This window comes from Manacus vitellinus, unplaced genomic scaffold, assembly GCF_001715985.3.
Source record: "Manacus vitellinus isolate BGI_N305 unplaced genomic scaffold, ASM171598v3 scaffold_32_pilon, whole genome shotgun sequence".
Taxonomy (NCBI): Eukaryota; Metazoa; Chordata; class Aves; order Passeriformes; family Pipridae; genus Manacus; species Manacus vitellinus.
This window is the reverse complement of record NW_021940460.1, coordinates 7,059,940-7,076,078: the sequence shown is the minus strand read 5'-3', so window position 1 is coordinate 7,076,078 and position 16,139 is coordinate 7,059,940. Positions and strand designations below refer to the sequence as shown.

Here is a 16,139-nt window from a genome sequence, read left to right as displayed (position 1 = left end):
GATGGCGAGGGACCCCCCCCGGAGCCCCCGTGGCCTTACAAGGAAGTGCGGAGGGACGGAGGCGGCCCCCGGAGAGGCCCTGCCGGACACGGGGCAGGCTCGGCCGGGGCTCTGTGTGTTCCCCGGCGGGCCCGGGACTGCTGTCTCCGCGCTGGGCACGGGGAGGAGGGCGCTGGGCCGGGGTCGGTTCAGCCCCTCAGAGCCCGCTCTGTCTGTTGTGTGTGCATGTGCAGCAAATCCAGGCCCTCCTGGCTCCCCCCAAGAGCGAAGATGGGGAGAAGAAGAGCAGGAGGCCCGAGAAGGAGCCCAGGCGAAGTGGCAGGGCCACTAACCACGATAGCTGCGATAGCTGCAAGGAAGGAGGGGATCTGCTGTGCTGCGATCACTGCCCTGCCGCTTTCCACCTCCAGTGCTGGTAAGGCTCGGCGCTGTCTCCCTCCGGGTCTGCCCGGAGCACCTTCCCTCCCAGCCGCTCCCGCTTCCCGTTAGGTCTCGGGGAGGGGGGGACGCGGGGCCGGGCGGAGCAGGCAGGAACAAAAAAGGAGGTGCAAACCCCACTTGGGTCCATCCTCCCCCCCAGGCTAATCCCCAGCGGCCGAGGTGAAACCTCCCCCTCCCTCACTGCTTTCTATAGGGCCGGGGGGGATCCGTCCCTCTCCTTTCTTTTTGTGCTGAGCAGCGGGCGAGAGGCCTGGAGGAGGAGCGAGGCCGCTGCCTGCGCGGCCTGGCTGCCTTGGTGCTGCCCCTGCCTGGCCTTCCACCCCCCTGCCAGCGGGTAACTTCCTTTCTTCAGCAGCTTTCCAAGGGGTGCCTGGCCTGGGGGGGGACCCTCCGGAGGGCCTGGCTGGAGAGGGAGAGGCGGTGGTGGCGTCTCTGCACCAGGCCTGACGTTCCCAGCGCTTCCGTGCTGCTGCAGCTGCTGGGAATAATGGAGGTTGCTGTCTCTGTGTCTCCCTGCCTCACTGTTTACAATATGGCGACCTTCCTTTAAATTATATTTTTATTCTCAGCGCCATTTTGGCTGCATATATGACTCCCAAACCCTCGCAGCGCTCCCCACAGTATCTCGAATGTGAAAAATACCTTCCCTGTGGAAATCCAGGCCTCCAGACTTTAGCACTGGCCGGGTTTATTCCTTTCCCTCCTTTTTTTTCCGTCCCTCCTGACTCTTCCGACCTGCCTGTCTCATCCATGGGGGTGTCCGCCGTGAGCTGGGGTGGGCTGTCGGGTGCTCTTGCTGGGAGTTGTGTGGCTTTGTTGATGAAGGCAGAGCTTTCTGCATGCAAATCCGGGTGCCGGGGTGGGAGCCGAGGCGCGTGTGGAGGCGGTGGCAGAGCTCGAGGCGGTGGAGGCTGCAACGGGAATGTCTCTTGCTGCCTTTCCCTCGCAGCTTCCCGAGCTCTTGGCACAAAGCGACCCGCCAAAGGCGGCCTCAACTTTCCGCCCCATAGTTTCTCCTTCCCTGCACCCGGAGCCTGGGCGCATCCGAGGCCTCTTTGCCGAAATTCCCTCCCCTTTCAACAGTTGACACAGGCGGGCAGTTTGTGTTAAATTAGCGCAGCCAGAGTGGATAATGGAGTGGAGGAGGGAGCAGGGCAAGTCAAACAGCTGGAGCTCGGGCGTACAGAGTATTCTTCCTTAGGGGAGATTTTTTAACCACATTCCTTTCTCTCTTTCATGCTTTGGAGCTTTGTTTGCCACCCTGTTACAGCTGTCTCCTCTGCATTTTTTTTTTAATTATTATTATTCTGTTGGGTTTTTCTTTCTTTCTGATCTCGATTTTTGCTCGATGGTTATTCTGCGTTTCTGTGCTAATTACAGGTCTGTGAACACTTATTAAACTGGTTGCTGATACCAGGAAAGCTGAGCGTGTGGTCACAGTTGTGTAGGGAGTGTCCCGTTAGCAGCGCGTAGCCAGGCGAACCCGACAATGCTGTAGTGTGCAGCCATGACATCATCCCTCCTACCCTGAGGAAGTGCTACTGGTGGTAGTGCAGGTCCTCTAATATTTACTAGGAGGATACTAATTATCATTGGTTTTTGCCCAGTGTTTTTGATGAGCTTTAATTTAAGGGTGGTTTTATTCTTCTGCCGGGCATGGTTGACACATCCCAAGCCTTCTCTTAGTGAGGCTGGAGTGATGGCTAAAACTTCACTTTGGAGGTGGAAGAGCTGTGACTAAGGCTGTAGAGTGACTCTGAGTCCTGGTTAAACCTGACCATAAGTGAGACCACTTTGTGCATGGCTGAATTTCATGGCTTAATTTGGTGAGTTTTGTGTAGTTAGCGAGTGGGAAACAATCGTGTGAATCGGATACCTGTAAAGCTTTGGCTGTACCCGAGTTAGTTATGTTGTAATTATTTAAAAAAAATGTATCTTTGGCTACCTAATCACTGTTCAGAACAGAAATGAAAGAGGCAGTTCTGTTTGTTGTCTTTCCTGGGGGGTGTCTCAGGCAGTCCTTTCGACAGTAGCCCAGACCCTGCTGTGGGAGGTGGCACAGTGTGGAAAGGCTTCACTTAAAGGCCTCCAGCTTGACCTTGGTTCTACCTCCTTCCCTCTGGACCTCTGTCCAACCCTCAGCCATGGCCTTCAGGTGACCCAGGTAGTCTCAAAGGGATGCTCTGGTTTTGTTTTTGTGTTTTCTTCTCTTTACCTCCTATATCTTGCTTAAAGTAAACTTCCGTTCTGGATATAAACTCGGGCATAAAGGCAACACTTGCCATTTCCTTTCTGCCTCCTTTTTTTAGTTAAAGAATAGCAGCTGTAATGCAAGGCTTCATTTTAAGTCGTTTGAATAGCAGTGCTGGAGCACACTAACTGATTTGTGTTGATAGCTTACCTGTTCTTTAAATGTTTATTGTAAACTTCAGTATCAGGTTGCATTGATTATCAGTATAGCATAAAAGAAAACAAAAAAGCAGCTCTTAATTGGCCTAGGATTGGTAATCAGTTGATTAAAGCTGTATAGGAGAGGTCATATTATAAAAGAAAAGGGGTAACAGGGGTGTGATTGGCCCAGCTCAGTGGCCCAGGAGGTAGTTTTGCTCCTTCCTGCATAGAGAAGGTTCTTCTATGTCATGTCGTTTAAACCTGTAGCAAGTAAGTTGACTTTGTTAGGTGAGTGTGTGGCCCTCAAACTTCAGCAGTTTGCCTTAACTTCAGTTTAGTACCTAAACCTGTTGTCTTCTGTGGAAAACAGAAGGCACTTGGCCACAACTCCCAAAACTTTCCGAGTCTGGTAGTATTACACAACTCTGATGGTAAATAACAAGTTTTGTTGATACACTGTGGAAGGACTGCTCTCCTGAATTAATGTAGGTGGAAGTGACTTCCCAATTCATCTGTTGGGGTGTCAGCTCTTCCCACAACTCTGTTTTGTAATCAGTAGTTCAGGATAAAGCTGCTACAGGTACTGTGAGAGTCCATGGGTTAGGAGGGTTCCCACCCTGGCTGCAGATAAACTGACCTGGTGGGAGGGATACGGGAAAGTGTAAAATCCCTTCCAGATACTTAGTTTCAACATACTTGGATTATTATCATAGTCAGATGACTCTCTTCAGGTTTGAATTTACAGAGGGAGGTTTTTTGGGTTCTTAATAGTTGTTGGAAACAGAACGTGGCATCTTTGGCTCTGGAGTCAACGTTTGGTTCTGCTGTTTGCCCATAATCTGCTGCTTTGGGTAATGGCTTAGTGTGTATTTCCATCCTGATGTTCTGCCTTAGCCCAGGCCCCTGGGGATGGTGCACGCTCCTTCTTTACATGATTGAAAACGAATTTTCCAGTAGTACTTCTATTCTTTCCCATTTATATCCTCCTCCTGGCTATGTGATTGTTAGAATTCCCTGTGTTTTCTTGAGCTTGTAGTAAACTTGATTCACATTGAAGCGGGTTTGCAAAGTGACTGATGTTGCAAATTCATTACGGCTTCACTGAAGGATTAGAAAGATCCCCGGGAGAGGAAAAGTTTAGTTAACAAGTTGGGGGAGGGGAGTGACAACAGGAGGGAGAACCAACACAGAACAGTTTTGTGTTTGGTTTTTTTTTTTTCTTTTCTTTCTTTTTATTTTTTTGAAAGTCTCCCTGCCCGGGTTTCTGGTTGGAGGAGCCCAAAAGCGCCAACCTCTCTGAATGCTGCGGTTCAAGTCCCTCTTGTAAATCTCAACGCCGCTGGCTGTGCAGCTCTGCTGGCTTGGCAGAGTGACCTCAGTCGCCTAAAGCTGACCAGTTATGTAAACAGACAGTACCAATTTTGTGGTACTGCCCAGCAGAAAGGTTCCTCGTGGCTGCTGGGTTCACCCCACGGCTGCGCTGGGAGAGGCCGCGTCCGTACCAGGGCCTGCTGCCTCCGACAAACCTTCTGCAACACCTCCTCGTGTTTATGTTTCCAGTGTTTGGCTCATTTCCCCTCTGATTTGGCAGTCTTCACCGAAGTGCTGGTGTCGAAGAACAGGAGTAACAGAGCTGCAAAGAGCAGCAGAGGAAGCTAAACTGGAGCTTTGCATATTTTCTATGAGTCACATTGTTTTAGTGCTTCTAACAAAGAATGGAAAAAAGTTGTGTTTGGCTGGTTGGACATCTGATAACTCTTTCCCCACCTTGTTCATATTCTGCTTTATCTTTGGCATTTGGTCTGGCTTTGGTTTTTCACATGAATATTTGTTCTGTGTGAGGGGAGCAAAACAATGACTTGTCTATTGTCTCAGCTAATCCTTCTCTTAATGGTCATCTTGGGCTGCCTCAGGGGGTTCAGGTGAATCTTAGAGTGATCTGAAGCATCTCTTGCTTCAAGGAGTAGCAGGATGTCTGTGAAGGTGCTGGAGAAGTGAACTTCATGCCTAATGGTGACTAGGAGCGGGCTTTCAGCACATCAAATTACGTAACAGCTTCAGAAAAGCTTGTAGTTTAAGTGCAGAAAGTTTTTATTATGAGGCTTTCTGTTTGTTTGGGGTTTTTTTACAGTAAATGACTGGCAAAACCCTACTTTAGTGTTTATATAATTGCGTTTTGAAGGTCAGAGTAAGCTGTTCTGTTCCCAGTAGTCATTTAAATGTATCTATCTTAACCGATACTTTGTTAAAACAATGTTGGTTTAAGTATGTGCTTAAAAAAAAAACAAACCACCAACTTTTTGTTTTTATGTATTTCTGGTCTGATATTTTGGTAGCAGTGGGGCCAGAGTAGGATCCTAAGGCAGAAGGAAGCGATTGCACAGAGGGTCACTACGCGTGCGCCTGCAGATGTGGTAACATGATCAGTCTTGGCAGCTCTGCTCTGCAAAGTCGTGCCAATGAGATTTTTCACTCTCCTTATTTTGTCCTAAATCTCCTGATGCAAAGGCAGATAAGGTCAGCCCAAATCTTATGGACTTGAGCTGAGGGCACCAGAAAACCATTCACGGTAATAATTTGATGAACTGGTGATTTTGTGGATTTGCAAACCACCATTCTCACCTGTGTGTGTGGATGTTGCTTGCGTTTCTTGCTTTGCAGTGTGGGCAGGAGTTGGGCGTTCAGACTGAGCCGTGGATCCCTGCTGCCACTGCCAACATCAGTGTGGAGTGGTAGAAGCCATGCATTGGGATCCTAAAGTCGAGGATTCAAAGTTGAGGAGGACGATGTTTAGCTGCTTCATTTAAGCTTTGCCTTCAGACATGGCTGCTGCCTGGGCTGGTGTTACGTCAAACACCTGCATTGATCTGGAGCTGTTTTAAAGGGCACAGTACAACACTGAATAAGGAAAGTTTTCCATTGTTTTGTCCCTTGGCTTGGGAAAGTGCCAATTTTATGTTGACCAGGACTTGTGGAACTGAAAAGTCTTTTTTTTTTTTTGTGCTGCTACGGGGTCCACGTCTGAGTTGACTCCTCAGGATTAGGAGGATGCAGCAGCTTGCTTGAGGTAGGGTTCACTGCTTTGTTCCTGCTGCTCCAGAGCTGGTCTTTCCTGGTATGTCAGCCTGCAGGCATGACTCATGGGAGCCTTTCACAACACGGAAAGGTCTTCCCAGAGGAATTCCAGCTCCTCCAGGCATTTGCAAAGGAAATTCTTAATTGGATTAGATTCATAATACTAATCTGCTAATGACTGTTTGTTATGGAGATCTTGGAATTATCTTGTAAATATATTCACCTTCTTTTAGCTCGCCTTCTGTCTTTTTATCACATACAAGCTCAGTGTTGTTAAGATTGTACAGCCGCCAGCAGATCTGATAGTTGGGAATGGGAGGACTCCTGTGTTTATTACACGAGATCATATAATGCTCGTAATTATTCCCTCTTTCTCCATTTCTCAGTGTTGTTTTAGGTGGGGTAGTAAAAGGGAAGCAGAGATGATTGGCACGCCTGACATCCGGCTGTACTTCTCTTACCGCGGGTGTGAAGGACATCCCGGGTGGGGAGTGCCCCTGTACAGTTGTCAGTGACAGAACTGCGTATTTGTAGCAAGAATTGGGCCTAAACATGCATTTCCCCCCCCTAAAACAGACCTTTTTGGGCTGTAGGTGCTGTTGTTGTGGTGTGGGGAGCACCTGCAGGAGGGCAGGGCTCCTGCGTGTCTTTATGTAGGACAGGCTGAGTCAATTCGAGATTTCGTTGTAGTGTTGATGCTGAAAGAGTTTTTCAACACCAACATCAGTTCTTCCGTTTATTGACCCACACCAGTGGATGTTAAAGTGTTTTTGTTGCTAGACTGACTCACTGATATGTGTCAGGTTCTCGAGGTTTTCCTGTGCTCTGGAGCCCTTAATACTTGAGTCAGTAGCAAATAGCAGGAATCTACTGTGAAGAAAGGGAACATTTACTTCCAGAGTAGGAAAGAGGTGCATCTCCCTAAAAGCAAGTGTGACAGTCTGATTATTTAGGGAGTGCTGTCTGTTGGAATATAAATCATGTGAGAAGGATGTACCCATTTTGGTTGTTTTTTTTTTTTTAAACCAGTCAGGAAGTAAGCTTGGACTTGTGAAAATGCAAATGTATGTGGGGATATAACATGGCTTTGTTACAAGTGAGTGTAGGCAAAAATGTCTTGCCACGTCAGGTTACTGGCTAAACTTGTGATTTTTGTGACACAGATTGTCAGAGTTGGCTTTTCCTTCTTATAGTAATCGATCTATGCCGTGTCCAACTCCATTGCTCGCTAGATGTCTGCCCAGCTTCCTCGAAGGAATGCTGCAGTATCCTGTAACTCTGTAAGCTGAGTAAAAATAGTGTTGTAGCTTCCCTTTAATAAAGGGGTTGACAGATACCGGTTGTAATGCACTCACATACCTTTTTAGGGTATGGAGTAAATGCTAGAGCCAAAAATGAAGGAAAAAAATGTGTATAAATCATTGTTCCTGTTGATGTATCAGATCTTGAGCACAAAAGGCAAAGAGCATCTCGGCCAGCTGGGGGGAATCGAGCGCCTGAACCCAACTCTAACCCATTTCTGCTGACGTGTGCTCTGCACGAGTCACTTGAAGCAAACTAGATGGAGCTGGAGATTACCGACTTTGAACCCTGCAGAAAGCAGTGGCCTGAGGATACAATTTAGCAAGCTGAAAACCCCATGCTGAATTTCTGGCAAGCGCTAGTGATTGGTGTGAAACACCTGCCTGTATAGCCTCTGACTTTGGGCACGGCATCATGTGAACTTCCCAGTGATCTCCGTCTAGAATAGCAACAGGAGCAAGATATGAAGGTGATCTGGAAAAGGCAGAAAAGAATGTATACCCTGCTCTAAGGCTTTTTTTTTTGGTGGATATTTCTGTCTCTGCTCTTTTTTCTCTCTTCCCCAGTGTTCTTGGGAAAGCCTAGTCCACATGTAGATGTCAGAATTACACTTCACTTGTGCCTGTGTGAAGACAAATTCATGCTTTTGCTTTTATGGGTCTGTCCTTCATCCTCTTCTAATGTGCTACTTTCCTTTTTTCCACCTGATTGCTTCTGTCCTTTCACCCCTGTCTCCTTTGAACACATTCAGCATGGCTGGGGCTGAATGTGTTCACTTCTCAGAAACCTCTCAGACCTGTGTTTTGATTATTTTTTTTCCCACCAGAGATGTCTCTTCATTTACTGTTCTTTAAAGACAAAATTGGATGAAGTGATTCTCAACAGGGCTGTGTTGTTCCTCAGCCTTCTTTCTTTTCCCTGATGCTGCCCTATGTGTCATCCTGCTTTGAGAAGATGACTTCTAATCTGTTAAGAAGATGGTGCTGTAAAGATCTGAACACTTAATAATGAACCTGGACATTGAATTCAGGCTATTGTTACTATTGTCTGCAGCACAGGCATGAGTGATGCCTCGGAAAGAAACAGGAGTCAGAATGTGCAGAATGTCTGAATTTCTGTGTCTGACCCACATTTTTCGAAGTCAACAATTCTTCCTATAGAATTCCATGATTTCTGCTTATAGATACAAAGCTGGATGGTTCCCCAAGCAGATATGTCTCAAATATCAAACTAATTAAAAAATAATAATCAAAATCCCCTCACTGCAGTACAGGTGGTATTATACACTTTTTTTAACGAACATTTATTTTTTTATATGTGTATTTGTTTTTATATATATGTGGAAATTTAATATCTTAAAAAACAATACTTCCTTTAATTTTTTGTCAGCTGTTAGTGAAGGTAATAACTAAGGGGTTGTCTAGGGAATGGTCAGGTTCTTTCTATAAATAGAAGTAACTAATTACATCAGGTGATCACATGTTTACATGCAGCTTATCCAGTTTATTGGACTCTCCTGCTTGTCAGGTTGGAGGCAAAAAAGTTCTACTTCATGCCTTTGGAGGAAACTTTTCTGATTCCCCATGAACCTCAGGATTGTCTGCGCATGAGGGCACAGGGAGGAGGCGGGACCCCAGTGAAGGTAGGAAGGGAGCTGAGGTAAGGTAGATAACACCTGGTTCCATGAGGTTGTACTTTCTCTTCCCAGGATGAGAGTAGCAGGAGGGATTTGATGAAGGATACAAGTAAATAAGTCCACTGGCTTCGAAATTTACAGAATACTCCCAAAATTCATGACATGCTTGTGAAATGGTACCTGGTTCTTAGGAACATGGTAGTACTGCTGCCAGAGGCTGGAACTGCTGGCCAAGCCCTTGCAGTGTTGAACACTGGCTGGTATGGAAGGCAGAAATAAGCAAACAGTGAATGAAATTTTGGTGTCTGGAATAGCCAGCAATGCTATTTCTTAAACTTTTAAGAGCTCGAGTCTTCCTCCACTCTTTTAGCATCATGTAGATGGATTATGTCAGTGTACCTTTATTTTTTCCTTGCATGCATCTTGTTTCTCTCTGTCTGCCCATATAATGGTGTTTTAATCCTGCTTCTGTTCTCTGTCTGTTGCTGAACCCTTATTTCCAGCTCTGGCCATGCTGTTGGAAAGATGCATGCTAAGCAGATGCAGTGTTCCAGATGATGGGATAATTGGTGACCTGTGAAACAGTCATTTCTGTTCCCTTCCTTGCATAGTGGCAGCCAAAATAATCATGTTCCGACCTGTTTGGTGGTGTCCAGGTCTCCTTGCTGGATGTTACTAATTTAGAACTTTTTATATGCATGCTCAAGTTCACTTCAGTGTAAACAAAGTTGTGCTGGCTGCTGTCAAGCTTTTTTCACTGGTTCCTTCAGGACTTGTTGCACCACAGGTAGAAGTATAGTGGCTGATGCTCTGTGTTTAATGTGAATTGCACTGCTGGCTTCAAATAGGTATAACTTATAAAATGTGTGAGCCTAATTGAGACCAGAAAGTTCCTGAAACTCTGTTACTTTTAATGTGATTGGGTCATGCTTAGAGGTCTGTAAAGACCAAAATTATGCCAGGTTTATCTGAAGTTTGGTCTCATTATTGTTGCTTGAGAAATCTTTGGCTTCTTCAGGAAGATTGTTCCTTGTACAGCTGAGTGTCATAGTTTATCTATGTTAACGAGCAGAACTTGGAGACTTCACTGAATAATTTGCACTAAGGAATAATCCTGACACTAGTGGAAGAGAGGAGAGATCTGACAGTGTTCCTATTAACCATGTTTGAGGTAATTGAAGTCTGACTTTTGTCTTCAGAAAAGAGTGAGCTCTGCATTGATCGAAGAGTACAGGAGGAAGGTAAGGGAGTTGCAGTGGGGAGGAACTCAAGGGGAGCTGCAGCTGTTGGCTTGTTTGGTGTGGTTTTATTCTGTATAAGTTGGAGGCTAGTGGTGCTGGGTTCCAGGTGTCCTCCTCCAGCCGGGTTTTGGAGCAGCTGTGAGCAGAAATGTGTAACTTGGGCGCAGTAGAAATGTTCCAAAGAGCTGAATTTGTAAATGATGCAACTTTCCCTGTTTCTCAATGGGGCTCTTGTAATGCACTGACAGCGAGGTTGGTTTCCTGGTTTGTTTTAGCTGCCATTGAGGCCCTGCTGTAGGAAGCCAGGGAGCCTTGTTCTTTATGAAGCTGGTAGAACAGCTGTAGCTCTATCCATCATAGGGATAAATAGGAGTCCGATAGAAGAGCTGAAAGCCTTCTTCCTTTAACTGGCAAACATAACCAGCATCCTTCATTATCAGCCTGTCATTGAGTCTTGGTAAGCTAATGAAAAGTTTTCTGAGAAGGAAAAATGTGTTTGCCTGCATATTTTCATAGGGTCACTATTTTCCCCACACGCAGAAAAAAATATTTAAGTCCGATTGTTGAAAACAACTGACATGAAAGAGAAGTTATTGAAGAAAGCTTCACCAGACACTGGTTTGTTTTCTTGCCACCATTTATCCCAGCTGGTAGCTGGCTGTATCCTGGTGGGTCCAGAGCATGCTTTCCGTAGTGTCAGCGTGCCTTTGACGCAAGATGGCCTGGAATGCTGTGTGTAAATAACCTCAGGTCTGCTTATAACTGGTTCCTTTGAGAGCTGCGGCCCAGTTTGTATTGGAGAAGGTGCCATTCCTTGGAGCATTTGTTTACCTATTTATTGAGGTCAGCAAAGTGAGGAGTAATTATGGGATTTAGACTAACAACAGGCATCTGATGTATGAGAGCTCCAGAGTGTGAAATTGAAAAGCTAAGTGGCTTCATGCTATCATTTGCTTGATAAAAACTCCTAATATACTCTTGAAGATTTTTTTATTTCATCATAGGCATTTAAATTTTATTTAAGGGAGGATTTGCATAGCGTCCTGACGATGGCAGAGCAATGCTTGGCAACACATCTGATATGAATTTCAGAAGATACTAAACTTATTTAGAAAAAGCCATGAGACTGGTATTATGGCAAGTGACTCTGTGTCATTGTAGTGGTTTTGACTAGGCAGTGATAAACATCTCCTTTAGTTTTCAGAGGCTTTGTATGAGTTGATCTTCCAGGTGTTTTTAAGTCAGCGTGTGTTTTTCAGGGATGTCTTTGTCTTAAATCCAGAAACGTGTTCTGCTGAGCAGATTTGATTTGGGTCACATCAAACCTTTCAGATAAAACAGCCCTGGGCACCAGTATTGCCTGTCGTGACAGAAGGGGGAACTTTCTGAAATGAAGGTTTAGCAAAATTGTACTGAAAACCACAACTGACTGGTGTGTAGTTGAAAGGAGATGTGTTGTAACTGAAGATAAAGTTGGTGCTGTACAATTCCAGGTCCTGTTGGCAGCAAACACTGATGGCTGGAGCTGTGCATGCTAATGAACCTATGAAAGATAGAGAGAAAAGGGCCATGGTGCTCCTGCCAAAGTGCTAATTCTTACCTTGCTTATGAAGATCAAGTATCTTTTTCAGATTTAAAACTCAGTTTCTTTTATGCTTACAGTAAAAGGTTGAAGAATGTGGTCATACCTAGTCAATTAAAACAGCATTCTTTAGCGCTTCCCTGGCTTTCTGCTGAGACCCAGGCAATGCTCTGTGCTTGCTGCGAGGCCAGCAGTGCAGGAGCAGCCTTCATCAGTCTTTGTTAGCACGGCGAGCTGCCTTGATGAACAGTTCATTAACCAGGAGAGGCAGAATCAGTCTTTTAATACACTTGCCATAGCAGCTAGGCCCTGACAGTGAGCAGAAAACCTCAGGAGGCTTGTCTGAGCTCTAAAACCTTGCTGCTGGTCTGAAACAAATCTTTCCCCTCCTTCCACAGGCCTTTGGGTAGCAGCGTTCATTAAAATGCTTCTTTAATAGTACCATGTACGTAGGATTTCATGGTTGTGGAACAGATAGTTCAAACACAACAAATGGGACAATAACATCCACATTTGAGAAGAAACCTGTTCTGACTCTTCCAGGCATCTCTCAAGGTTCACCGTGGTATTAATTGTTTCATTGTAAAATGCGTAAGATTGAGGTAACAGTTAAAACAAATAACCGGAGGCATCTGGCAGCGCGTGGATCCCTGGCACGCCCCACACGGCGGGATGGGGCAGACGTGTTCCCAGCAGTTCAGGCACGCTCGTCAGGAGCTTCAGAGGGTAAAAATTCGCTAGGAACGAATCAAAGTCTGTGGTTTTTCTTCCCCTCGGGTGCTGGGAGGGGAGAGGGGAATGGGCCAGATGAATCCGTACTTGGCTCTAGCTGCAGATCTAAGAGCTCGATTTCTAGCAGGAGTAAAACCTGAGCTATTGCAGGATCCACCTTAGGACTCAGCATGGATTTATGCTGCAGCAAGCACACAGGGATCATTTGTTACTCTCCTCCTTCTACCCCCCTTCCCTGCTTCTGTCAGCAAAAGATTAGTTTGGGGCAGGGGGGAGTTACAGCTTCAGCCAAGCATTTGAGGCTCTGTGTGAAGCAGCCAGTAGTGCAGGCTTTGGTGCTCTCATCTAGAGCCTGATCCCTTGTTCATCCAAGTCCTCCAGGAAATGAGAAACATAAGCTGCAGGTATGTTAGTGCATACATGCAGAGCACTGCGCTTCTGGAGCGCCTGGAACACGGAGGCCTCTGAAACCCTGCACTCCTCCTCAAAATGGCTGCCAGATGTGTTGGCTCTACTGAATTCCCTGGAGCCTGACACCAGAAATGCTGAGGTTATTACCAGCTTGGTTCTTGCAGTGTTCTTCCTTCGGTCTTCCAGGCGCGGTGTTGCAAGAGCGAGCGTGACCCCGGATGGCTGCAGTACCTGCGGAGGCTGTCGCTGGCAGGCTGGCGAGCTCGGGGCAAGGCTCGCCGGGACTCTGTTTAAACAAAGGAAGCGTGTTTGTTTTTACAGTTCGGGCTTGGGAGCCTGGGCTGGGATCCTGTGCCATTTCCCTGTGCTAGGAGCAAGATTCTCGAGGAAGACAGTCTCTCCCTTTGCTGCAAAGCACAGCTCTTCCTGGCCGACAAATACACATCTTATCCTCTCTGGTTTGTCGGGGATGGAGACTTGGGAAAGCTGAACTCAGATTTGGTTTGATACCTGTCTGTAGGTGCAATAAACTGTATAGAGACTCCTGAACTACAGTCTGGCTGTACAGTGTGGCTCCTTGGGCCAGTCTTGTAAGCCCCTTGCTGGTGTGGCCGCACTACTGCTTGATCCCCTTGTGACCCTGTCAGTCCCAGTGGATCCCTTGTAACCCATTTCCCAGTCAGTGGGAAATGGAGCTTCCAGATCTTGCAGTAGTGCATCTATCTGAGTGTTCAGCACAAGAGAGCAGACTTGCTATGCAGCTACCTCTAGCAAAAGAAGGCAGAACTTTTAAAAGTATTATCTTAAACCACAGTGCGTGGTAACTGACTGTTTTTCTGCCAGCAGGTACACTTTCCCTGCCACAGTCAGCAGTTTGTTCAAATAACAAATCTTAATGATAGAGGTGTTGGAAAGTACTTGAGTTAGTAGTAGGATCTGTAAGGAAAGTGTATCATCTAACATATGCTGCTCTGCCTTTTACTGAGGAAAAGTGTTTCTCAAAATAGTCCTCCTTACTCCTTCGTCTAATTTGCTTTGGTTTATTTCTAGCATCAAAAAGAGAATGTCATTTCACTGTGATACAGCTTTTATAGTAAGTGCAGATCCATATGAGTAGGATGTATCCTGTGCTTCATAGCCAAGGCAGGCTGTATATGGTGACACTTTTAAGACTATTTGGGTTGTCTTAAGATAGCAAGTGGTTTCCACCATTAACTGAGTGTGCCCAGGGATGGAGTGCATCGGAATCAGTGGGCAGACTTCATGGCAGCTTGTTCAGTTGGACTCACTGCAAATCCAAGGGATGGAAATGCCTGGATTTATGACTGTGCTTACTGCACAGGAATCTGTGCAGTCTTACATGGAGTAATCAAGTTATTTAAGGATGCGTGGTGTTGCGGGGGTAGGTATGTGTGTTGAACACTAGTGAATCTTCCATTTATCTTTGCTGTTCAATTCTAAGAGTGTTCTGAAACCGTGGAGCTGAAATGGGTGTCATGGAAGAATGGCTTCTTGGAGGTGTCTGGCTAAGTGGATGTATGGGCGAGCAAATCCAGGGAGCTTCACCATAAATAAAAGGAAGTGCCTGGGAGCGGAACCTGCAGAGCTGCCCTGACTGGGGCTGTGTGTACGTGAGAAGAGTTCCAGAAATAACAGTAAATAACAGTAAAGCCTTGCTTTGTGCTTCTCTTGTAGCAACCCTCCACTCAGCGAGGAAATGCTGCCGCCGGGGGAGTGGATGTGCCACCGCTGCACCGTGCGCCGCAAGGTAAAGCCTCTCCTGACAGACATGATCCCTGCCTTTCTGACTGTCCATTTGAAACCTGAATCCTCTGGTTCATACCTACCTCTCCCCTCAATGTGTACATACACTGCCAGAGTTGCTCTTTGTGCTTGCAGATGTAAAGGGCTTTGTTAGGAACAGGCTCAAAGAAAACTAAGGGGTCTTGATGAGAGACCCTCGTGATATTTTTTACCTTGCTACTAGGAGCTAAAACCGAAGTGCCTGATACATTCTTGCCAAGCTGTGCCTTTTAAACTGTTTTCCTTCCCCCCCATTTCTGGAAAGGAGGGAGAGCTGAGGTGCAAAGGAAATCAGAATGGCTCCCCTGCTCGAGGAGGTGAGCTGTCTACAGGCAGACCAAGAATCATGTTAATGCAGCTTTGGCATCAGGGCTGTGATTCTGGTTAATGTGTGTCTTTTAGAAATGTGACTTCACAGAAGTCGCACATCAGCAGAGGGTGAAATCACAGTGAGTTATGATTTCCTGGGCTGTTGAACAGGATGGGGAGTAGATGATTGGGCAAGATTGTGGCTTGTCTTTTTTTTTGCCTTGATACTCTTTCTCCAGGAAGCTGTCTTGTACAATGTAAACATCTTATTGCTGTGACCACGTAAGGCTGCAATAGCAGAGGGTTTAGAAACTGCACCAAGCTCTCTAGCAACTGTTGTTCCCTTGAAGTGACACCCAAAAGAGATTGGAAGAAAACTGTGTGCTCAGCCTTTTGTTCCTGAAGCGATTGCCTTGTTATGTTTCCAGGGTACTGTTCAGCCATCTGCCAGCAGTAAAAATGAAGGTCACAAATCAAAAAACAAATAATAAAATAAAAAAAGAGAGGTAAAAGAAAAAAATCCCAAACTTTTCTGTATTAAAAATTACCTGACAACACTTTGCTCCTTTTGCAGACTGTGTTAGTGATGGAGTAGATTGGTTCCTCCACATGGGCGATGCTGTCAGGCACTGGAGCAGTGCACAGTTGCCCATCCTGGGCCATGCAGCTTCCCCTCCTGTTGCAAAATGGATCTCATGGCGATGGCAATGTATAGTTTTCCTCTGCTGCAGCTCTCCCTGCCCACCTTGTTCAAGATTCCTGTCGTCAGGAGATAGCAGAATGTTGTTTGTATATTGTGCTTGTATTCTCAAGCTGACCCTCTCGGTCCATAATGGGTTTGGATGCGGTGCCAGGGTTAATAGACTGCATCAACAATGAACAGTCTGCTGTGGAGTTTCTCAGTGTTGGTAGCAAAGTAAACAGTTGTCTGATTTATCAAGCATTCAGGACTAGATGCTGTGAAATGTTGTCCTGATCTGGACTCAACATGGCTATTCATGCTAACGTTCTTCCCCATGCTTGGTTCTCTTCAGCTGTTCTGTCACCTGTGCCTTAGCTGCAATCAAACTGTTCTTGCTAGGTCAAGGCTTGAATGACTTCAGTTGTAGTGAGTGGCTCGAGCATTTTCAGATGCTGTTTGTCTTCAATCACGTATTTGTCAAGGTTGATGTGCTTTGTTTGTGGCCTCCATGATAAGCCTGCCTATTCATGTCGT

At 46.1% G+C, this 16,139-nt stretch overlaps 1 protein-coding gene across 1 annotated transcript in view; it reads left to right on the top strand.

Annotated features, from left to right (window-relative positions):
* The first annotated feature begins 1 nt into the window (after position 1).
* PHF12 (PHD finger protein 12) overlaps positions 2 to 16,139 on the top strand; it is a 31,863-nt gene continuing 15,725 nt past the window's right edge. The window contains exons 1-3 of the mRNA XM_029961284.1: positions 2 to 97; positions 234 to 415; positions 14,507 to 14,579. Coding sequence (XP_029817144.1) covers positions 2 to 97; positions 234 to 415; positions 14,507 to 14,579 — 351 coding nt within the window. The remainder of the gene's footprint in view (positions 98 to 233; positions 416 to 14,506; positions 14,580 to 16,139) is intronic.